The 25,217-nt window shown below is 39.5% G+C and overlaps 2 protein-coding genes across 8 annotated transcripts in view; one reads left to right on the plus strand and one right to left on the minus strand.

Moving 5' to 3' along the window:
- lama2 (laminin, alpha 2) overlaps positions 1–17,900 on the minus strand; it is a 66,568-nt gene extending 48,668 nt beyond the window's left edge. For all 7 annotated transcript variants that reach the window (XM_049757175.2, XM_049757174.2, XM_049757173.2 and 4 more), the window contains exons 1-8: positions 17,690–17,900; positions 6,300–6,470; positions 6,115–6,227; positions 3,888–3,939; positions 3,554–3,744; positions 2,432–2,611; positions 2,279–2,368; positions 859–976 (exon numbers count right to left, since the gene is read on the minus strand). In XM_049757175.2, coding sequence (XP_049613132.2) covers positions 859–976; positions 2,279–2,368; positions 2,432–2,611; positions 3,554–3,744; positions 3,888–3,939; positions 6,115–6,227; positions 6,300–6,470; positions 17,690–17,885 — 1,111 coding nt within the window. In that variant the 5' untranslated portion in view covers positions 17,886–17,900. The remainder of the gene's footprint in view (positions 1–858; positions 977–2,278; positions 2,369–2,431; positions 2,612–3,553; positions 3,745–3,887; positions 3,940–6,114; positions 6,228–6,299; positions 6,471–17,689) is intronic.
- The window catches only part of LOC125990272 (regulator of G-protein signaling 6), a 91,155-nt gene extending 72,846 nt beyond the window's left edge, over positions 1–18,309 (plus strand). Inside the window, exons 19-20 of the mRNA XM_068649121.1 lie at positions 17,871–17,986; positions 18,056–18,309. The gene's annotated coding sequence lies outside the window, so the exon portion shown is untranslated. The remainder of the gene's footprint in view (positions 1–17,870; positions 17,987–18,055) is intronic.
- Positions 18,310–25,217: the final 6,908 nt, after the last annotated feature.

A 25,217-nucleotide genomic window follows, 5' to 3' on the forward strand; every position in this document is an offset into this window, starting at 1 on the left:
GCTTCCAACCAGCAGTCCCTCTGGAACGGTAATGTGGTCGATAAAGCTCAAAGTGTTAGAGATAAAAAAAAGCAAAGCAAGCAAAAAAAAAGTTGGTTTCAAATACATGACAAGTTCTAAACGTGTCTTATAAAGGCTGCAAATGTCATTTGACCTTTGACCTCATCTCCTCACCAAAACCATGATCGCCCTGGTTTTCTCCGCTTGCAAGCGTAAAATGGGCAAACTGTCTCGCGTGTGGTTCTTGCATAAAAAGTAGAGTGAGGAAAACAACTTCTCCGTGTAGTTGGCTTCTACATGAATGCAGACATCTGAGATGATTAGCAGGTCCGCACTGTAGATTCGATAAGCCACTGATGGAATAATAGCAAAGGGGAAGAGAACGGCCGGTTTGATCTCGAAATCGATGGAGGGCCACGCTCTGGGTTTGATCTCGCGCTTGGCATCTTAACACCGCCAGATTATTACATCTGGCAATAGCATCTCTTGTACACCGGCACCCCCGTGGGCTGCCATTCAATCCCCCCCCCCTCCCCCCACAGCTTTTGATCACTTCTAAAAAGGATTGGAAAGGTGGTGACACAATCCACTTGATTGTTTCCTTTTCATAACTGATCAGCGGTGTTGTCAGAAGGAGTTGGTGAAAAGTTGGATCATATTTATATTGGTTTCATTCTTTTCTGATAAATGAGGTCACTAATATCGAATCGTGAATCATTTCCAGTTAGATATAATTGCTGCTAGAATTATGACGAGGTTCTTGGAAAAATTTATCATAAATTCAATTTTTTTTGCATGATCAACTGACCGAAGATACCATTAAAAAAAAAAAAAAAAAAGATTTTTATTCCAACTTACTCTCACAAACATGTCGAGTGACGAAGGTGCCGGCCATCCAGGCTTGTTGGTGGTAACCAGGGCAACAACGATCGCAGCTCTCGCCGCATGTGTTGTGTTCACATTCGCAGCTAAACTTCTGCATAAGAAATCAAATATTCCAAATATTTCGTTGTGAAGATCTCAGCATCAGGTATCTTCATCCAGCAAATAAAAACACGGCTTCATGTGGCTCAACAACAATCAACTAAATGTTCAAATAGACGGCTGCAAAATGTAATTACGGGAAATCTGTAAGTGGCCTATCACATAATAATGTATTCACAAGGGAGAGCAATAAAAAGGTCTTGTGTTCCTTTCCACATTATCAGCTGGTAACAAATGGCTTCACTAGCACCTTCCTGAGAGGAAAAAAATCATAACACAGTTGGAGGACCATACTCGAATGGACGACATCTGCCAATTTGGAAGCTTACTAATTCAATTTAGTACTTGCTGTAAATTGGTTGATGAGGAGAAGCTGCCAGATTGAAACGAGTACAATAGCACAACACGGGCCAAGTTTGGTTATTTTGGCATGACTGGGAATCCCCCCTCACTTTTATCTGAGGCAAAACGTTGCAGCTTTTTGGCTTCGGGTTGCTTTTTATGCGGAGCAGATGTTCCGCGGACAATCAGTGACAAATCAGTTCGCGGGTCTCAATCGTGTCTGCCCTCTCAACATCTGCCCGGGCCTTAATTGCGACGATGGGTGACCGTGTAGAAGAATTAAATATATCCCAAACAGTCAAGTTGGAAAAGAAAATAAGAATAGAAAATAATTTATAAATATAATAATAATAATAATATAATTTATAAATATTTAATTTATTTATGAATAATGAAATACAGGTTAGCAGTTCATGGAACTGTTTTTAAGCGGGAGACTAATGCAAGAAAACTACGGCATAAAATATAGCCTATTCAAATATAACTGTCTTTAGTGATGATTAAATCATTTTTAAAATATTCCCCAATAATTAACTGTAATGCTAGTTATGCATTCTGTGATGGAAATTAATTCAGTACATTTTTATGTATAAATTAATCATAATTAATTATGGACCAATGCATAAAAATTTGAATATATGCATTGATCACCCCCCCTCCCCTCCCCTTAGGGAAATATTTCTCTAGGATGAAGCTGTGGTGAAAAAATTCTCAAATAAACTGGAACTGCATAACATCAGATGAATTCAATGACATCATCAACTTGCGAGTGAGAGTGTAACATAACCGTCACATGAAGCCTGAGGACACACACACAGGTCAAGAGGGCACAAATCGTGAAAGATCAGGTGTCTGCTTTCAAACACTCTTTTGAAATGACGTGACACACAACACCTGAGTCCCCTGTGGGAAAAAAAAGTTTTTTTTCTTGACATGTGAAGAAGAAGTTTACCTTGGTAATTCTGTTGAGTGGACAGGCCTTGGCGTGACCGTAACAGATGCACATCCCTCCCACTGAAATATCCTTAATGGAATAATAGTACTGCGGAGAAACAACATTCATAAATACGAGAACATTCAAACTGATTTGTTTTCCGTCTCTCACCCGTCTCGTTACGATAGCGTCGATATCTTTGGGGTCGCGTAGGGTCAGCGTCATGAGGTCGGCGTTGAGCGTTCTGATCCTCTGAAGCACCAGTCGGATGTAGCGGGCCGAGGTGAAGTTAAGCAGGGTCGAGGACGGGTCATCCGCGCTGGGACGGCCATTGATTAAAGAAGTGTGGATCTATGCGAGGCAAAGATGATTTATTTATGGGTTAGCACTGTTTTCATAATTCAAAATATATGGTATATATATTTTTTTTTATTGATGTCCATTAAGAGCATCGTCAACAAGATACTTTTGTCAGCCCATCTTACTAATGTGGCCAAAAACAACATTTGGCATCTGTCAAAAAATCGTCAATTTTGCCAAAAGTGTGTGTGTGTGCGTGTGTGTGTGTGGCAATGAGGGAAATGGGGAGGGGGGGGAGGTACTTGATGGGTGCAAGCTGCACACTTGGAAGATTGCTGTGTAGGTGTGAACGTGTTATGAGTGACACTGAGTGTGTGTGTGTGTGTGTGTGTGACTCATTATAGTTGCACTGTGATCAGACGGCTCGGGAGCTGTCAACCACAAGCATGCACGCACACACTCGGCACATTCAGACTCCTCCGTTACTTGCGGCTCTTGACATCTCTTCGCTCACACACACACACACACACACACCCTCCCCTCCAGTGTTCTCCCACAGGACACACACACATGTACAGGATAAACACACACACAATGTGCACATGTATCCAGACAGGCAAATACAATTAGAGGCCCGTATTGCAAATGTGTGTGTGTGTGTGTGTGTGTGTGTGTGTGTGTGCATCCTTCAGTTCATTAATGTCAGTTATTATTCCACTTTTAGCATCGCACATAATTGCAGCAAGACAATTATAAACATCTTTTTTTATATACATATAAATAAGCAACCACTGTCGTCTGAAACATTTCACTTATGTATAATCTAACGTTGTTTGAAATAACCATTTTAATCATCACACTGATTTTTTTTTTTTTAATGTCCTCCGCCTGACCTGCTCGGAAAAACAAAGACAATTATTTCATTTTGTAATCTAATTGTGAATATGCTAATCTTTCATCTCTTTAAGATGACCACTACAAAGATAAAATTACCTCGCCGTTTTCCAAAGGGTGAATTTTAGAATAAAAAGATGTGCAGATAACTTCATCATCTCTGGTGTATGACGGAGGTCCCGTCCTCGGATTCATGTTAAACCTGGTTAGACACTCGGTATCTGTGAGAGCGAAGAACTGCCACGGTTCAAAGGTCTCGCCATCTATTGAACGCTCCAAGATCCAGTTACCTGCAGAAGGAAATATTTTCAAGATATTCATCGTATTCCCAAGGCAATGACGATATATGCTGAATATGAACTATTTCCCCGTAAATCTTTTTGTGGTCCAAAATAGTGCTTTTTAAATAATGATGATGCAATGCAACGCTTACCCGGGCGAGGCGAGTTGGCAGCCTTAATGATCACGTAAGCTATCTGAAAAACCTGAAAATATAAAGAAGATTAATGATGTTTGAAGCATACTTGTGTTTACATATGGATGATTACAGATATGTCTCACTTAAGAAAATGGGGGAAGCCCAATAACCATTTCCACACCACATAAATGCTTTCGATTAAGGATATATTTTCTCCAAGGTCTACTGGTGGTGAAAAAATGTAGCCATAAAATGCTCATTCAATGTTGTCAACACCATAAGTACCGTATTTTCCAGACTATAAGGCGCACTGTTGGCTTTTGAGACAATTCTAGGTTTTTAGGTGCGCCTTATAGTCCGGAAAATACGGTAGGTTAATACACAACAGTCTAAACTCAATTCAATGAGAGTCATCTTTTGATGTGGGCAGCAGTGTGTGTGTGTGTGTGTGTGTGTTACATTTCAGAGTAAGCTGATAGCAGTTACTCATACACCGTACAAAAGAGTGACTTTCACATGTGCTGTATTCATATCAGAGTAAGCTTTGATTCATTTCCAAGTCCATGAATTAACATGGCGTCAACATGTAAAATATTAAAATGAGAAATAAATTATCATTAAAACTGCTACTGTGGACGGATTGAATTGTACAGGTATTTAATTCCATTTTTAATCTACCAAAAACATTAAGATATATTTATTTATAAAATCAAGTAAAAACTAACCATCAAACATGTTTGGGTCAAACTAAAACTAAAAAAAAAATTGTCTGGCTCTCTCCTCTAATATCAGTGACATGGGACCTTAAAAATGTTTTCTTGGAAGGATGGACATAAAAAAAGATTGCATACTAGAACGTCTTGTACAAAGTTTTCCCCAAATACAGATAACTGCTTTGAAAACACCTCACATCTGGATTCTCCAAAAACAATAAATTTGCTCATATTCAGATGACAATCTAGCAATCGTTTCATTATCACAAAGCACGTGCCAAACGAGCTCTTTCAAGGATTTCTTTTACTCCTCCAGCTGACCATTTAAGGTCTTCATCCAGTATTTTAGGATAGCCTGCCATTAAACAAACTGTTAGGAATTCATGTTATGTCTCTAATCTTCAGACAAACAATTTCGGATGAGGAACATCTGTTGCTGACGTACCACTGATAGACACACGATAGTAAAAATCCGAATTAATCGTTAAAAAGACTTAATTATGAGACTCAGAACAGTTATGCAAGCGAAATCAGTTCTGGGATGCTAACATAAAAAAAGAAGAGACAAGCTGACAGGTGCATCTGCCACAAGACAAGCCCTCGAAATTTACAGTCATTGGAAATGTGTTAACATCTCACTGGACTAATAAAGACGTTTCTGGCCCGCTTCTTGACGTAACTAATTTTATTCCTTGGCAAAGTTGCAGGCAAGGAAGTAGCAGATATTCACCACGGAGTCGTCTTATTGCCATTTCAACATTTCGAATGTTGCAGTACTATGTGGGAAAAATAAAATAAGGTTCTGAACTGGTTTTATTACTTTTTTCCACATCTGCTTTAGTAATGAAGAGATCGCAGAAAAGCAAAGTGCGTATTGTGGTATTCATAATGTGTGGATATTAAAAGTACTTTGATTGACAGCTGCTTTCACAATCCTGATGGCTCTGAAAGCTTCAGCTCCCGCCTTCTGCCAATCAGTGTATCATTAAACCACATTCATCAAACTTTCCAGGAATCATTTCCGTAATAACCGCAATTTACCAGAATTGTGAAGTGGTTCGAAATTTCACAAAAATGTGATGTTATAATGACCATAAAGGAAAGTAATGGCTTGATTTAAGCAGTCTTAGAAAAGTTGCGGCTGTTGATATTATAGACAGAAAAAAATCCATCTAAAAAACATCCATCTAAATTAACAATATCCGAAGCATGATCTAAAATATGACTCAGAAAAATGCGGCCTTTTAAAAATAAGAGCGTTATTCTTGGCTCAGAAGGTGGTCGCTAAGAGAAACAACGTGTCTAGCATTAAAAAGCTTTTTAAAGAACCCGAGCAAGATGATGATTATCGTCAAGCCCCCACTCAACTGTTATAATCGATTGTCAAGCTGTGGCACTCTATGGAAGCTTGACTAGGACAAAAGAGGTACATGACCTGGTTTTAAAAGCTGTTTTGAAAATAACCCCAACTTCCAAAGAGCTAAATGGGAATTGTCAGCGATACAATTTCAGTTTTGCTTCTTTTGTACCTGTTTCAAGTCCAACGTGATCGTCACATGGTGGTACTCCCTTCCGTTCTTGATGGACGGACTTTGCCACCAGCGGTTGGTCCCATCGATAGCATATTCGATCGGGTGGCGCTCTGTTGACAAATATAGCAGTAGTCCTCCAGAAATTTGTTTTGGGAAAATACAAGATGGAGAGTCTTTCTTACCAAATGGTTTTGCGCTGTTCTGATTGCAGACTCGACATTGTGGGTTTCTTATAGGCTGACCTGGTACATGTTCTACTAGTTTACAGAACATCTCCGGCCCAGATAGCCCACATGTTGCGTTGGCTGTAATATTCGCCATGGTCGCCAAGTTCAAAACAGCCGGGAATAAACCTGGAATGAAAAAATTACAATACAGCAAATATTTACCGTATTTTCCGCACTATAAGGCGCACTGAATTATAAGGCACACTGTCGGCTTTTGAGAAAATTTGAGGTTTTTAGGTGCGCCTTATAGTGCGGAAAATACGGTATTTATATTTATACTATATATTCAATTCTGAACATGTGACGGTCTGGCAAACATCAGACACACATACTGAACATAAGAAGCATGAAATGTCAAATTTCCGAGTCTGGTCCGAGCGGGACGAGTTATTTTTCAACAGGTGCACTACCACGAAAATATAAACACAGATACATAGAAATGAAAAAAAAAAAGAAGAAAAACGTGTGAACCAGAAGTGGAGTGCATGTGTGTCCAGATGAGAGCAGCTGTTGGAGCAGATGTCAAATACTGTCGAACTGTGAAGAACATTGGAGACATCCAAATAATCTTTTCGAAATGTTCTCACACACATCATCTTTGATATTATGTCCAATCAAAACGCAGTGCTACTGTTAATGGAAAATATTTAACAAAAAAATAGATGATGACTAGATGCTAAAATTACTAATTTAACGTTCTTTCTTCGGGCATCAATTTGCAACTGGGCCTTTCAGATTTTCTTAGAAGACATTTTGTCATCAATTACTTTAATTGCCTGGAAAATTGGTAGACCAGCCAAAACATCCTCAGGGAATTTTAGTGAATGGCTTGGTGATGACTCATCCTGATTTGGTTGTGGGTGATAAAAAGAGAGCAAAACAATGGACGCAAGGATCGGATTTCAAATCCTTCTGCCTTCAGGTTCTTGCTGCTCTAAAAACCAAAGAAACTTGCCCGTGTATTACTCCGTGTAAAATATGCGCCTTGGCTCAATAAAAGTCGGGAAACACTGGACGAGAAAATAGTGAGCCAGGCAACTTGATCAATATCGTCACTAAAACAAGACAGTAGTAATGGAGATCAATCCACATTAAAGCCGAAAATGTCCCCAAGGTTTCTTTATTACAATGTGCAGGGAAACGATGTTTGCTGCTTCTGTCATGAGAGAAGATGAGTCCTTATAGTGTGTGTGTGTCCTACTGTGTGTGTGTGTGTGTGATGGATGTGTTATTGTTGAGTTTTGGGGGCTAGATGTAAGCATGATGGAATAAAAAGGAGGTTAGGAAAGACGGGATCATCTCTCTGTGCACCTCCTTCCTCCAGCGCTTGAGCGTTCCAGGCTGGGTGGGGGTACGGGAAGATTGATGAAGATGCCGAGATGGATGGAAGGATTCTCAGAGAACGATAGTGTTGTTTAAAAGGGTCAAGGCTGGGGGAGAGATGAGGGATGAGATGACTATAATCCGCTTTATTCGCACGTAGTTTACGGGAAATGTGAATGCAGCTGCTTAGAAAAAGTTGTGTGCAAGTATAAAGACCAAAAATGAAAAATGCTAGGAAGCAAATAGAGTTCGGAAAATTGACGGGCACAGTTAGCCGGTTCATTTTTAAAAAAATTGAAAAATAATCGAGCTTTTTGTGGCATTATTCACCCCTGAACAAACAGTCGTGATAAATGTTCAGACAGACTAGGAGAGTAAAAAAGAAAAAAAAAGATGAAAGGGATAAAACGTAAACTGCTATACGGAAAAGCCGATTTTTCTCTTTTCAATAATATTTACGCACTCGGAGCGAGAAGATAGTCGACTTAACGCAAACAACAAAACCAGACGCTATCTGGAAAACAGCAGCAGAACAAAACTCATTTCCTGTTTGGGAAAGGACATTGCAATCACCTCAAGATACTCGGATTGATAACAAAACCGCAATATATCGGGATTATTTTTGATATTAAGAACTGAAGTTTTACTCCGTGTCCATAAAACGGCTAAAATATGGATCAAATCAAGTTTGACATGCACAAAGCAAACAACTGATGTTAACGAGCCACACGGAGATGTGCAAACATACAACCTAACCTCTCTGATCTCTGCATATCATAAGAAAATCTCTCGTGTACACTTCAAACCCTCGACATTATTCAAAGGAGCAATGCCAGAATGCAAATGTCCAAATCATTTGGACGAGAACTTAACCAGACGGGAGAGGATCCAGATGAATGCAAACATCTGAAGGTCTCATTTACATGAGATGGAGGAACTTCTCTCATTGAGAGCTGAAATGGAAAGAATTTGAAAAGCAACAACAACTTCCATACCTCAGCAATTCTGTGTATTCTCATGGGAATGCCCCGGATGAGAATTTTAATATGTCGGAATTTTGGGCTTAATATATTGACAAGGAAAAAGAAATCAGTGACGATAATAAATTCATAACAGTGACATATATTTACATTTCTATATCCTTTGGTAATCCAAAAGACTTAATAATTGTCAATTTTTGTCTATGTGAAGCCCTTTGAGACTGTTCGTGATTTAGGGCTATACAAATAAACTTGACTTGACTTGACTTGACTTGACTTGACTTGACTTGACTTGACTTGACTTAAAATTGGGTTTATGAAATATAGGACAAACAGAATGTCAAAACATTAATTATTGGAATGAAATTAGACCCCAGCCAGCAGATGTACATAAATTATCACAAGGAGACAAAATGCGACAAAAACCATGAAATCAGATTTTGTCTGAGGCTCACAAGCTGCTTTGGTGATATACAAAACCATCCAGTCGCTTCATTAAATCCTTCCAGCCAACTGAAAACAGCAGGACTCATTAATACTCTGCATCATTGCTGCTTTTATTTTTTTTTATAACTTGCTTTTCATGTTTTATTCATGAGGTCTAATAAGGGACAAATACAGTGGTAACATATCGGGTGCGATCAGATTAGACTCATGATCTAAGGCTCGGAAAAAAAATCAAGACTTCCATGAAAAAAAAAAAATCTTAATTATGCTTGTGGAAATCTATTACGGAAAACAAATATAACAACGTAATATATGCAATCACGTGACCATTTGTGTCTTTATTTTGCTGAACTATTGTTGTCATATTTCAAAATGGCAGGCAGCAGTTATCCGATTTATTAACGGAACGATTTGGATACAAATCTGGGATACAGTGGTGTTCACAAAAATAGCTTTTTAACTTCTACGCAATAAAAACGTCTTTCCTTCTACATCTGGTGGTCACTTCTCGCCCCACCTCCGGGGGGTTTTAGGAGAAATGAAAAACTAAGTCAACATCCTCCTCTCACTCGGACTTCCTGCCTCGGCCTGTGGTCCGAGTCTGAAATGAAGCTCCGAAATGAAAACCTCCAGCAAACAGTCACCATACTGTCTTGAATTATTTATTAAACAAAATAAAAAACAGAGAGCACATGTGGGCGGATCAGAAAGGTCAGAATATTCCCCCCCACACCCACTTCCCTGCTTTTTTCCAATTAGACTCACAAAGCCCTTGTGACAATCATAAATCTGCCACAGTAACAACGTTATATTTATTCAAGTATCAAATGATCTGATATTACTTAACACACCTACGTTAAATGCCTCGGAGGTTCCATCCATTTTTTTTCTCTCTCCCACACAGAGAAAAACAATCACACATTCACAATTTAGTGTTTGGATATTTGTGCTGGGGTTGATCTTTGCAAATGATGTCCTCTCCCAGACAGTCATAAAGTCAGACTAAACAGGAAAACCACCGAGTTAAAGACGGTAATCCCCCCCCCCCTACTCCCCCTCCCTCCCTGAAGAGGGGGTTTGATGCCTTGTGGTTCTCTCAGCAATTAAATCCACATTGCAGACAAGAAGAAACAACATTGTCAAGCCCAGACATCAAAACTGGAAAAATATATTTTGGACAGGCAGTCAATCAAACACCTAAATTTGTTCCTCATTGAAACGATAAGAAGTCGGATCTTAAAAAAAAAATCCAGCCAGAATCTTTCAATTACTCCTGGATAAGTGGTTGCAGTGATTTAAGCCTGTTCAGGACAGCTCGGAGTAAATCTATCAAGCCGTGTTACGAGGAGTCCCTCTACACACACACACACACACACACACACTCATCGTACCTGATGAGGCAGTGGACATTGTTAAATCATCCCCAAGCACCTCTGAAATGCACATGTATGATTTAAGTAGGAACTCATCTGGGTTAGCCTTGTGTTGCACTCACCCCATCATCAGCCAAGGCTACAACACACACAGACACACACAAACAAATACACACATTTACACTGTCTGGGGGGGGGAGGGATGTGGAATATGTTGGGCTTGGTAATGAAAACATGCCGTTGCGCAGATTTACAGGAGAGCAACTTGATCTCTGGACTAGTCAAGATTTATTACCGCTGAAGAATCTAATCTTCTCATAGCTACAACTGCTATAACCCGACATACAATATGACTTTTGGTATTTATCTTTAGCTCAGCAGTCAAAACCGATTGCTCCGACTTTGACTGAAAAGTCTGGCTTAGTGATCCACGTTTTGACCTTGTAGTCACTGAAGCACTCCAAGCTCATAAGACTTTTGCGATCACAACAAAATCGAGACGGCGGCGGGGTTTGCATACGTTAATGGTGTGACGAAACTTTTGAAGATCTCAAGGTCTTTCACGGGGAAACCTCAAAAGACTTTTGTCGGAATGTTTTGACAGTAATGTTTTGCTGAGTGCATTGGTACCCCAACAAATTTACAATGCATGGAAAAAAAAAACGTGATGACTTGTGGCTTAACAATGTCAGTATTCCGTTTTTTTTTGGTTTTTTTTTGTAGATGAGTGTGCACATGCTCTTACGGACTTAGTACATTTAGTCTTGACAGGCCAGGAAATAACATCATTTTCTGGATGAGGCCAGTGGGGTACACAAGGGATTCTGGGTAATTGGAAATCCAGATGGATGTGCATGAGTTTTGCAAAAGAAGGAGTTACAGAGGAGATTGAACAAAACAAAACCGTAATAGCATTCATTTAAATCTTTTCAGCTCTCATGTCTCTTTTATTTTTCGGCGTCCTTTCTCATTTTCTTTTTTTTTATTAATCCCAGTCTTACATTTTTGTACTGTACTCCCCACTCTAAGTGAAGCACTTCACAGCCTGTTAACAGATGTCAGCCAACGACTTGAGCATGAGCTACAATCATTGCAAGCCAGAATGAATAAAAAGACAGATGTTAATCAAAAACAGGATTTGGACATCCGGCCGCAGTGAAACGTTCACACGCTTGTGACCGCGTCTGCCGAAAAGTCTGAAAATTATGATAATTTGCGGTTCAGATGATCACAACCCAGGCTAACGAAACAGGTGATATGTCCTTCCCGGTAAACCAGAATTACCGTATTTTCCGCACTATAAGGTGCACCTAAAAACTTCAAATTTTCTCAAAATCCGCCTTATAATCAGGTGCGCCTTATATATGGACCAATATTGAGCCACTACAGCAGGCGTGTACAAAGTCCAGCCCGCGGGCCAAATCAATATATTTTAATATGGACAAAGTTTTAAAATGGGTCATTCATTGAAGGTGCGCCTTATAATCCAGTGCGCCTTATAGTGCGGAAAATACGGTACTATAGAACCCAAAAGTAGGTCAATTTAGGTCATCGTGGCTATAATGGAAATAATATCCTCCTTATCCCAAATGACTTTCAAGTGAAAACGATTAAAACAATCAGTTCAAGTGATGTCTGTGTTCAATGCTTTTAATTCTGGGCTCTCACGCAGTATTAAAAGATGACTATTGATCAGGGCAGAGCTGAACTCCAGGATGCTGACTCACTGATTTTGGGCCTCGCTGACGACTTGTGCTAATAGCTAGTCTGATTGTGTTTGGCCCGATGGAATTGATTACGTTGTTATTGTGGTTGAGTTTTGCAGTTTTTTCGCGTCAACTCACAAATTCATACGAAGTTAAAACAAGACGAGAACACGACGGAGTGTACTCGCGCGTATGTGTGTGAAAGAAAAGTGTGTTTCCACGCTCGTGTAGCGGAGCGCGGAGCATTCATTACAGTGGCACTACGGACAAACTGCTCCCTGGATAGACATTGATTTTCACCCAATGGATATCACTGTTAGCAAAACCTAATAGCTTGGTGGGTAATGGGTACAGGTTATGAATGAGCCCCTATGGGCAGGAGAGAGAGGAAGAGAAAAAAAAAGATGGAGGGTTAAAAGAAAAAGACAAGTGAATCAATCAAGATAGAAGAAATGGGTCAACATTTGATGATGGAATTGAGAAAATGAAAAAGTTGAATAAACAGGAGAGATTATTTGGGGTGAGTGGATGAAATCTGGATCCCCGATTACGACACTTTGTGAAGTCATTCAGTCTCAATCCCTGGAAGGAATTTCCAATATGAGAAATGCTTTTACGCATGGACCTGTGCCCAGCGGCACAAAAAAAAAAAATCATACAGCAAAGCACGGAATACAACATGGTTTTATCGCTGTGGAGATACGATGATGACATATTTGTTGTGAAATAGTGATGAAATGTACAAAACACACTGACCAGCTAACAAAATATTTTCTTGATCCGCCTTCAGCCGTGATTACCTCGCACTTCCCCCGTGACATTATTTTTGTTAGCTTACGCAACACCCTGATATATGTTTCCGTTCAAATCTGCATTTGGCTAAAGTCTACTGTGGGAAAATCTTCAGTGGGTCAAAAAGTTCTCGTACAATGCTGACATTAAGGTCGCAGCAGTATTGTTATAATACCGAGGTGTGCGGAACTTAATTTGAAGATCAGAGTATACCCCCAAAGATATTTCCCAGAGGGTCAGGTGTTATTTGCTCACTAAAGCATCCACAAACCGAGATAAGTCGGAGCTTTTTGGGAGATCTGTTGTTGGATCATTAATGTCTGCTGTGCATAACGTTGGCAGGTAAGATGCAAGATCCCCCCCCCCCCCCCCTTAGAACGTGTTTCTTGGGGCTTTAGTTCTCAACAGAATGAGCTCAGCTAATACAAACAAGACAAAAAAAGACGTCCCTCACAAACAATGAACGTCTTGATTTGCTTTAACCGAGCTGTGGGTTTCTCTGAGAATAAATTTGCTGACGGACCACCCACCGTCTAAACGCTTAGGTCGGCTATCCTCGGCACGTCCAAACAAGGTCAGCAAGAAGAGAAACATCCAAATAACTCACTGATATTAAAGCCTGTCTTAGCTCGCTAGCCTTTTTAGCTAGTCTCCACCGCTGACTCGGGACTTTTTCTCCTTAAGGTCGTGCAGATAATAATTAATAAAGCAACATACCAAAAATACTTATTGTGTCCTCAGCAGCAAAGTGACATTGTGGACTAGTAACTTATATATAACCTTGTAATTCCCAGATGCAGCCAGTCTATTAGTGTTCCGACACACACACACACACACATTTTTCATATTTTTGTCGAACATTGGCCTCTCTGTGGGTTTACCTTGGACCACAAAAATGGAGATAGAAAAAGCTAATGGAAATGCGAAATTCTGAATACAGACCTCTCCCTCTCGGTGTGTACACACAGCATGAGTGAGAAAAGCCACAGGAATAATAGAAAATCAAAATGTATGCAGAAACTTTTTTTTTTTTTTATATCCCTGCCACCTTAGCTCCACTTCTCGGAGTGTTTCCTTCGCTGTGTGGGTGCACACAAACACACACATAGGCAACCGGTTTATAAATGCCTTCTAACCAACCAGGCTATTCTGATAGACTCTTATTCTATCTGATGCTTTATCAGCGGAATCACACAAACGTTCAGCAAGAAAATAATGGCTTTTCTGTTTGCTTTCTCTTTGGCTGTGTGTGTGTGCTTGAATTCAATGCTACCTAGAAGGTTAGTTGCAAAGTGTCGATGTGCACTGCATACATATCTGCCAGCAAATACAGATATCAAGAGTCTTTGATTCACTTTTCAAACAATTTGAGTGATTTTTTTTGGTTTTAATTCAAAGTACCGTATTTTCCGCAGTATAAGGCGCACCGGATTATAAGGCGCACCTTCAATGAATGGCCCATTTTAAAACTTTGTCCATATATAAGGCGCACCGGATTATGAGGCACACCTTTAATGAATGGCCCATTTTAAAACTTTGTCTGTATATAAGATATAAATACTTTTGGCCCGCGGGCCGGATTTTGGACACGCCTGCTGCTCAATATTGGTCCATATATAAGGCGCACTGTCGGCTTTTGAGAAAATTGGAGGTTTTTAGGTGCGCCTTATAGTGCGGAAAATACGGTAACCAATTAAAAAAAATGTGTGGAAATAAAATTAGAGCCAACCATCAGTTCTATTACTGCAAGCATTCCAATGACTGGTTGAGTGTAATGGACAGATGAGGTCACGAGTGACAGATTTTCTTAGAGGTTAATTCATTTTCTATTTCATGAGCTTTGAAAAAGTCATTTAAATACAAACTTGCAACACATTTGTAAAACACAAGTCAATCTTCGTTTTTACTTCTAGAGGAGATCAGACCTTTAGAGCTAGGACCACACAGCAGGATAAGGTTATTATAACATGAGGCAATTCAAAAGGGTTGAAGATCAGGAGTGTGAGAGGTTAGAGTTCAACTTAATATTGAAGGTCGGGACGAAAAAAAAAAAAAATCATCACAGCATGACCACACACCTAACCAACAGATGCAACAACAAACCTTCGGCTGGGAATCGCTTCCCATGATACCAATACATGCTGTGAGCATGTGTTGAGCATAACCAGTGGTCTACTAAAAACCAGATGAATCCATACTTAGGTGAGCAAAAAATAAAAGCCAAAGAGCATTTGTGTATCTGAAGTGAATCTGGTCATGTTTTGTTATTTTTCACTTGACAATCAGTGAACGGCTTAGCCAACTGCTGCGTTGAACCAACCAGTAGCAAACTACGAGTAGACGAGACAAATAAAGTGAGGCCAAACATAGATCCAGGCTATGGCTGCAGAGGTTGTGAGCCACGCTCTAACTCCAAGATGAAAGGGAGGCTGCTGAGGAGGTGGAGAAAGAGATGAGTAGTGTAGTGGAGGGAATGAGAAGGGGAGGGGGCGAGCGAGCGAGCAGTAAAGACGGGTGAAATGATGAAATGGTACAACACAAAAGTGCAGAAAGCTTTTGATGGGTGGAAATGTGAAAATGGTACCTGAATCCATCAAGGAAACATGTTTGATGTTTTCTTTTTTTTTTTTAAATATAAAGTTATAGTTCAGCCGGATTTCACAAAGCATGTACAAATGTTATTTGTCAGTCAAAGGACACACCAACGAGGAGGATGAGGAACGGCTGGAGAAAGTAGTAGGCAAGAGAGGATGCAGCGGAGGAGGGGATGCATGTGTGTGTAGGGAGGGGGGGGGGGCATTATTGACACCATGTGTTACCCCAGGAAGCTTTCTTGGCAAAATATAAGCATGTGGACAGATCAGAGAGGGGAAAACAACATCCAGAGAAGGAGCAAGGACGGGGGGGTGGGGGGTAAACTCTTTGCAGCTGCAGGCCTGTAAGGGTCAGTGGGCGTACATCCATGTCAGGCTAACCGCAAGGTCAAACCAGCGAGTCACGAAAGTTTTACTACCACATTTTTTTTTTCAATGAGTAACTATACGGAGGTGCCTGAAAATGAGTCAAACTAAAAACCTCGCTGATTTGCAAACAAGAGTCATCAGAGAGTCCTCGTATTTAAATAGCCCTCAAGTGTTTGGAAGATGAGGTCTATAGGTTGAGCTACCCACACACTTCACATTCAAACAGGTGAAGAGGAACAAGACAACAAGATGCTCCTTTTTCCCGTGAGTGCACTGAAAGCACATCAAGGCCAATATTTGGATGTATTTTTGGAATGATATGAAAAAAATACAAAAATTGCTGTTACCGTATTTTCCACACTATAAGGCGCACCTAAAAACCTCCAATTTTCTCAAAAGCCGCCTTATAATCAGGTGCGCCTTATATATGGAGTTTTAAAATGGGCCATTCATTGAAGGTGCGGCTTATAGTGCGGAAAATACGGTATGTTTAAAACGTCTGGCCTTAAATTGTACATGTAGATATGTTGTGTTGCTAAACAGAAAAGATCTAGGCGCCTCTGTCAACACACAAACACACACACACACTTACTAATTCATCAACTCGTGCCCGCCTTCTATCTTTCCTTTCACGAAGGCAAAGCCGAGGTGGGCAGAGCAAGCTATTGTGTCCCTGGAAGAATTAACTATTGATTTTCTCCTTAGCATTATCAGTGTGGCTCTGACAACAAAGCAGGGAGTGTGCATGCACCCACAAAAAAAAAAAGATTTTGTTCTGCAGAGCATGTGCAGAGTTTTTTTTGTGGGCACAGGCCCGAAAGGAAAACGCTAAATTAAATATACACACAAACAATGATACATCGGAAAATGTGGACTACTTTCAAATGCGGGTTCTTCCACTAATCATATATTTTTTTTCCCCTTCACTTATTTTTGAGAAACCATCAATTACTTGCAGTAACTTCGGCTTTCCGAGTTGAGAAAGTTTGATAGATTTCCCAGTGGAGGCTTCTTCTATCAAACCCATCCAACTAAGCGTGGCAGCTTTCACATTAACAAAGCAAAGGGTGCGATCAACATGTTTCAGCAACATTGAGATGGATCCATCTCATGAAAATATTGATTTCTCTAATGGCCTGAAGAGTAAAAAAAAAAAAAAAAAGAGAGAGAGAGAGAAACACTGGATTCACATGATGCCTCGGGGAGCTCACAAGTCGTTCAGCACACCTTAGTTGAATTAGCATTAGCATAATCTGATAAACACATCTGTAATTACTTTGAAGATAACTTCTAATTAATATTTTCATTGCTAATAGTATTAAGAGGAACACAAATACACTAGCATGGTTGATCAAAGTATTTCAAACCTCTTTCAATGTAACCATCCTGAAATATAAATCTCATTTCGTACTTTTACATATAATACGTGCAGTTTATTATATAATTATGATATATAAACAATGTAAAAGTGTTTATTAATTGGCTTTACCATGTTGAATGATTCAAAGTAAAATTAAAATGTCTATTTCTATTTCATTTCCAGTGATTGCTTTTAAGTTGCGTGGATAGAATTAAGAGAAACTGATTGGCTAATTGTGATTCTCCATTCAAATTATATATAAAAAAATATTTTAATGAGGTACGCCGAGATGCTTGTGTTTCTTGAGAAGGTTGCTACTGACTAATTAGCTCATTAAACCTCACGTGACGTCATCATTAACGTGCTCTTGCATAACGACGTATAGACAAGTAGACGCTCACCTCTTTGCTGCGCGTGGCCACATCGCCATAGCAACGCGGCGAGGAGCACCAGCAGCCCGAGCCGCGTCATGTTTGTCCCGCCTGAGATTTTTGGGAGAAGCCAGCGTGGTGCGAGCAAAGAGTTGAAGCAAACTTTACACTCCTCCTCCTCTTCTTCCTTTCTCTCCTCCTCCTTGTCTAGGTCTGAATGGAACATGTGGGGATGTTGTCCTATGAAGAAAGCAGAAGTTTGGATCCAACTTCACAACTGTTTTAGGGCTCCTCCTGCTGCTCTGGAACATTCAACACACTCAAGAGGTAAAAAAAAAAAAAAAAAATTACAATAAACATTTTGAACAGTTCGGTAAAATCAAACATTTTTTGCAGGCTTGATTAATAATGATGGAAAATTTCACAATAAATGTATCACGCCAGCAAGAAAGAGATCTTCTCCTGGCGAGTAGACAAATACAAACCACAAATGACTTCTATTTCAGCGCCAAGCACTTTGCAGCATTGAAAAGGCATTTGGCGTGCGGCGCATTTCATCTGCTCCAATTGTGTTTAAATATGAGCGAACAATGCGGCGCCGTGTACGCTGGGCCCTACTTCTAATCAAATAAAACGCCGACTGGATTGCATCCTTGTGCTCCGTGTAATGCAAATAGCTTATTATGATGTGAATTTGGAGGCGTGCTCAATTGCTGCACTCGTGTTCAAGTGTTCTTCCGCTGAGTGACTGCCGTGATGGAACTGTGACCCTCAGACTCGGAAACAAACACGCCAGGAAACCGAGGCTGAACCGATGGACGTCTATAATTTTTTTTATTAGTGTCCTGCAATTGGCTGGCGACCAGTCTCATCTTTTCCCCCCAAAATAAATATTGCAGCTTTTTATTTATTCTTCTCTACATTGAATTTAAAAATCCCTTTCAGATCGGTTATTCATTCGCTCAGGGTCAAAGGTCACAATAAACAGCAGGTTAAGTAAAACACGCCATATTAAAATGCTGTAATTGAGGATTTAGTGAGTCCCATAAATGGAGCACATTAAAAGTATGACTCTATTTGTTGAAGGGCTGACGGATGACCTAAAATGGAAAAAAAAAAAAGAACAACAGTTTTATCTGCCATTAAACAGAAAATATGAATTTCCCCGTGCTGCTTTATCGCTGCCAATATAACTCACTGTATGCCAGCTTCATAAAGTTTTTATTGAGGAGGGAAAATTGTCGCCAAAAAAAAATTCATAATCTTTCTCAAGCTCTTAAGGCAGCCATCTTGGGAATAGGATAAAAGTCGGTTTGAATTCCAACTGCTTGTTAATGACTTAACGCAACCGTTTGTCCAGCGCAGATAAGACACACAGACCTGTGGTAATTAAATAAACTCACTTTGCTTGTGGGGCATTTCGCTGGAGTGCTGCTTCATGCTGAATTAAGTTGATCGAATCTGGATTGAATCCACATTAGAGATATAAACAAAACGTCGTACACAAAAATCCGTATAAGTGAATACCATCCATCCATCCATCCATCCATCCATCCATCCATCCATCCATCCATCCATCCATCCATCCATCCATCCAGAAAGTCATATCAGGTAATATAATGTGTTTGCATAAGTGCGCACACCCTCTCATAATTGATAATAAGCCGATCAGATTCCAAGTCATGTTTACTCAATGGACACCTGCAACGATTTAAAGTGATTCAAATGAACCCTAAATACATTTTAGATGGAATTCTTGTTATAAAAGTTCAAATTTGTTTTCATCTAACAAAATTCTGCTGTTTTTTTTCCCTGTTTAGTATTCAAGGATACCTGCAAAAAAATTGCCTCCAGTTAATTAAAAGTAAAAACCGGTCTGTTCCTGCTTGTGCCGATTAATTCCCATATGGCATGGAAATCACTTTTTCGGGGTTGCATGGAGCATATGCTGAAATGATCGTTCAGGTGCTGATAGGGCGATATTTGAATTCATCCTCTAGGGAAGTTTATTTTGTTAAAAATATAAAGCATTGGAAAATAGTGCTCAACATTACAAGGCCTCACTGGCTGGAGTTGAAAAGACCGCCTCGGATCGTCGGGTTTTTATTGCCCGCTCCCCGAGGCTTGCTGCGATTGAAATTGTCAGAGTAGTCAATTAGGAATTAACTGGCAGGACCACAGAGAGAAAGTAGAAGTGACAGAGGGAGGGTGGGACGTCGGATGGCGCTTGGCGCTGGGGTCATGGCGTACTTGAGCGCCACATTCCTCCCGAGCCGCTTTCATCCCGAGCATCCCGTTTTTCCTCACATCAAAGTGCGACGTGAGTGTGTGCATGTCTGCCTTGTGATGTGCTTCCGCCGCTCTCACGGCGAAGCTACACGTCGCCATGTTCCAACATCCAAAACACTGACGCTCCATCAAAGCAGCTCGCCGTCTCCTCTGATCTCTCCATCATCCTTCTTCGGCCTCCCGCAGCCAAAAAGGTCGGGCCTGTCCTTCGTTCGCTTTTTCGCCTCCTAACTTGCACCTCCACGGCAGCTCGCTTGATGATGTGCCAAGGCGCTTCTTATTTTTCTTCAGGCTCCCTGGGCCTGACGCCAAATATATCTTCATCTAGTCATCCTCTAAATAAATTCAGTCTTCATTCAAACAAACTGCTGATATTTAATCTCCACTTTCCCACCTGGATTTTTATTTTTTTCTCATGTTGTGTTTTCCTATGTCTTCCCTAATCGTTCGGGTCACATCCCAACTGACCAATCAGCTCCTTCCAGCCATTCGTGTCTTGTCCAACCATCACCAAGCTTTCATGTTTTGGTTCCTTCTCCTGCTTTGGTTTTTAATTTTGTGAATTTACGCGTTCCTCGCATTCCAGTTAAACAGTTTAGTGATGTTCATTGGCTCCCAAGCAAATTTGGAATCCAAGTCAAAATGTTTGTCGTGAACCCGCCGTGTGACTATAAAGACGAGCAATTTATTTATCAAATATGAAATGAAAAGAGACAAATCATCAGCTTAATCCAAATGCATGAGGCTTTTTCAATTCACAAAGGTTGTGTTTATAATTGAACTCCAATTTTAATTGCTCCAGGCGCTAATTAGAAGATGGTTGATACCCTCGCCAATTATGTCATTTATCCCTTCCCTTTGAAAAGTGCTGTATGGCTGAATTTTGCTTTTGTTGTTAAACTAATTTAGGTAATCTACAGTTTGCCGAAAAGCCATATTAATTTATTTCAATCTGATTTCGATACCATTTATTCCGTTCAGGGTCGTGAGGAACATTACAATGTGAATAGTGTGTGTTTGAAAGACGCATTTTGTGGACCTATTTGGTGAGAAAGTATCATGACTTATGATTTATTTATTTATTTATTTATTTATTTGTTTGTTTGTTTTCATTTTTTATTGTATTTTTTAAATTTATTTATTTAATCCCAAAATACACCCAAAAATTTATTTTCAGAACCGTGCTAGCTAGCTGCCGAACCTTCATACCACATGCAAATTTTCAGCAGCGCAAACGGTCTCGCATTCATTCAAATTCGGCCTTGTTTTTTTTTTTTTCTTCCTATGTCAAACTTGGGAAAACTTGTCAACCAATTTTGCCACCACAAAGATGTGAATGAAAAGACCTTCTCTTTTGTGCACAGATACTCCTTTAATAGATAAAAAAATAAATCTTTTTCCACCAGACTTTGCTATGGAAACAATGAAAAGCCTTGTGGCGGTAATCAAAGTCTTTTGCTTTCTAAAGAAATGTTAGGTGAGCATTGCAGTGATTTTTGGAAAGTGCATAAGTAATTAGGAAAAAAAAGAATACAAAAAACAAGTGTCCAAAATGGATTGAATGCTGCAGTCCGCATACAAATTCACCTCACGTGGTGTAATATCTGGCTTCATCGGCTTCTTTATCATAAACAGCTTCATTTATCACAAGTGTCTTTGACTCCTATGTCCCTGGAGGTTTACGGCATTGCTCGAGTAATTACGGCATCCCACACAGCGAGGACACATGAATATGGAAGACGGAAAGCATAATAACTGAAAAATAAAATAGTGATCATGAAGTGATGCCTTTTATGGTACCTTCATAAAATAAATTGGTAAAAAATATTTATAATTATGTTGTTGCGCAATTTTTATTTCCCTTTTCGAAGATACACTATTTGTATCCAACTGATGTTCTTTACAGAGGATAAAGAATACGATAAATTTGTGTAAAAATATCCTACAAGACTGTCTCAGAAAATTAGAATATTGTGATAGTTTTTTTATTTTCTGTAATGCAATTAAAAAAAATATGTCATACATTCTGGATTCATTACAAATCAACAGAAATATTGCAAGCCTTTTATTAATTTAATTTTGGTTTTTTAATTGCATTACAGAAAATAAAAAACTTTACCACAATATTCTAATTTTCTGAGACAGTCCTGTATAACACAGCGACATAATTGGTAATATTTTTTATTTTTTTTTGCGTAATGGTAAATCAAGAGAAAATATTCACTGAAGGAATTGAACCTTTGTATATCATTAACCACAATTAGATGAAAGGTGGTACTGAATTGTGAAAAAAATTGTTGAAACATTTAAAAAAAATAAAAAAATTAAAGCCGCAGTCACATTGAGTCACCTTTACTCAACTTTCAAAGCCGAAAGAAGCCTCATTAGTAATGTCCCCGTTTATCAGCACAGGGCTTTTACAGCCACAGGCATGGGACGTTTTCCAACACCAATTCAGCTGACGGAGGTAGAAAATTTAAAAAAAAAAAAAAAAACCTGTAGCTTGCAAACGAAAGAAACGTACAAAAAACGAATGATGAGAAGATGGCGAGGAAAAGCAACAGTTGGAAAGGTGAAGAGGGAGACAAAGATAGTAGAGGGAGACGTAGCGTGCTAAGTGAATTAACTCCAGCAGGATAAGAAGCTTTGTGCTGACTGCCAACTTTGTTAATCCAACACACACACACATACACACATCTGGCCCGCAGAGACTCGGCACTCGTGTATAAATTTGGAGTGCCATAGGCTCATTATTTGTGATGCCCTGCTTGTGTGGGCGTGTTTGTGTAACCATACTCCATGCAAGATGCCAAAAGTGAAGATGATCCAATGGTCATGAGGATAACCTTAAGGCATTAGGTAAAAGCATCCATTTTGTTTTGCATCAGACTCAAGCTAAAAGAAACACAGCTTGTTAAGAGAGACTTGAGATAGTGTCAGTCCATGCAATATGTCGCAAGGCAAGGTCAGGAGAAGGCTAATGTGGCCATTTTTTATTTCGACACTAAGTTGGTTCACATTTTCACATCAGCCGCATTAAGTGAGGTGACATTACCATAAAGACGAGAGCGGAGGGTTCAAATTTCATAAGGACTTTGAAAGATTGATCCAATGGTGGGTCCAGATTATCTGCTATAGTGGTATTTTTTATAGATATTTAAATTTTATATATTTTTTTAAATAAATAAATCAAAGCTGTTTAATGCTTTCTACTTGGTTGGTACATGAGTAGAACCACTTTGGTGAGATGTCAGATATAAATATTAATATCTTTCTCGTCTGCGCTTACTTATTGGTTAACTCATCCTTGGCTAGACTTAGCTTTATCTAACCTGTCCACAGCTCCGGCAATTTCCAACTCTCTGCCTTCCCACATAACTCGTTTGGCTATAACCCACACTGCCAGAATTTGCCATCAGCTCCCCCCCCCAAAAAAAAAAAAAAAAAAATTGATTCTTCATCCTTACCATATCCTTTTAAAGCAGGCAGATCAAAACACTTAACCAGTTCCTTGCATTTAGATATTTGGTTTCTATTTATTTCCATATTTTAGGTTTGCCCCTTTTAATCTGAGCCGTGTTGGCAAGTACTCACAGCAAATATGAATTTGTGGCCAGGCAACCCACAGGATTAAACAAATATAAACAAGAAAATGACAATATTGCGTGGCATCATAATGAGAGCATTATGATAATTAAATAGGCTTAGCTTATAATGATTTAAGAAACAATATATTTACATATCTGTGTTACTAGTCAACACAACTACTTTCAATCTATTTTCTTTAACATAAAATATAAAATAATAATCTAAAACTAGTGCTATGCTTCAGCAGCTGTGGTGTGGACAGACAGATGCTGATTAAATTTAATAGCATCAAACCCAGATCATCTGACACACATACCGTAAATGTAGGCTACTCACACACACGCACGATGTGTGTATTTGTGCATTATGCTTGAGTCATTAGTGATATTGCTTCTCTGCATCTGTTAGCTTAATCCGGTTCACTAGCATGAGCCAGGATGATCTTTTTGTGTGTGTGTTTTCAGGTACCGTATTTTCTGCACTATAAGGCGCACCTAAAAACTTCCAATTTTCTCAAAACAGTGCGCCTTATAATCAGGTGCGCCTTATATATGGACCAATATTGAGCCACTACAGCAGGCGTGTCCAAAGTCCGGCCCACGGGCCAAATGTATATATCTTATATATGGACAAAGTTTGGGCCATTCATTGAAGGTGCGTCTTATAATCCAGTGCGCCTTATAGTGCGGAAAGTACGGTATTTCAACCTGTTACTGAGTGGCTATTAGAGCTGGTTGCTAACTTGATCAACACTGAGGGACTTTTTGTCCCACAAATATATCACATTATAAATTCCATAAAATTATGCCGTCCTAGCTGTAACCCCAAGTTAGTTTGAAAACCATCATCTCAGCTTCAAGACATTCAAGAGTGAATGTCTCCCATGAAGTCTTAACACCCCCAGAGGAGATCTTAAATCATCTCACTAATGATTCCAACTATTTTATTAACAATTAAAAAGGCTAGAGTGGAAATGGTAGTGCACAAAGGCTAATGTGATCATTTGGTAGGAAAGTAAAGGCTCCATGGTAATTTCCTGCAAAAATACCCGCTTCCACGCTTACTGAGATAGATGGTCTGGTTTAGAGGCGGGAAAAGTACAGCTCAGCACTTTTGGACTTTATCTATTAAAGAGGTAATATTGCATGATCAAGTGAAGAGACGGTGGGGGTAGGCACTCACATCCAACTCGGCCCCCCCCCGACTGAGCGTACAGTTTCCACAATGGTCCCTCCTGACTTGTTGCCAAAACAGCTACATGACAAATGACCATGTGTGTTATTTGTAAGATTAAAAATGGCTGTTTACATGATATTATAGCGGGAGGTCAAGTGTAAGCTACCTCCAGATGTTTAAGGCAGCCTATATGGTGTTGTTGTATTATTGTTGTAACTCCTCTTAAAAACATAGATTTATTTTAAATTGTTTTCCTGTTTTCTTCTAAAACCTTGACTAAGAACATGTTAATTAAACCAGCACATTTTCTTGTGAACATTTTTTTTCCTCTTTATTGTTTTTTTCCCTTTCATTTGCCCGAAACCACAGTCGCACAACAACACAGTGATGAAACGACAACAGTGTTGAACATGAAGATTAATTGTCGCTATTCTAACGACACACAACAATGATTCAGAACCGCATTGAAAATTGGTGTGAGCATTTCGCTAAAACGCCTTAAGTG

The sequence above is a fragment of the Syngnathus scovelli genome, chromosome 20 (assembly GCF_024217435.2).
Source record: "Syngnathus scovelli strain Florida chromosome 20, RoL_Ssco_1.2, whole genome shotgun sequence".
Lineage (NCBI taxonomy): Eukaryota > Metazoa > Chordata > Actinopteri > Syngnathiformes > Syngnathidae > Syngnathus > Syngnathus scovelli.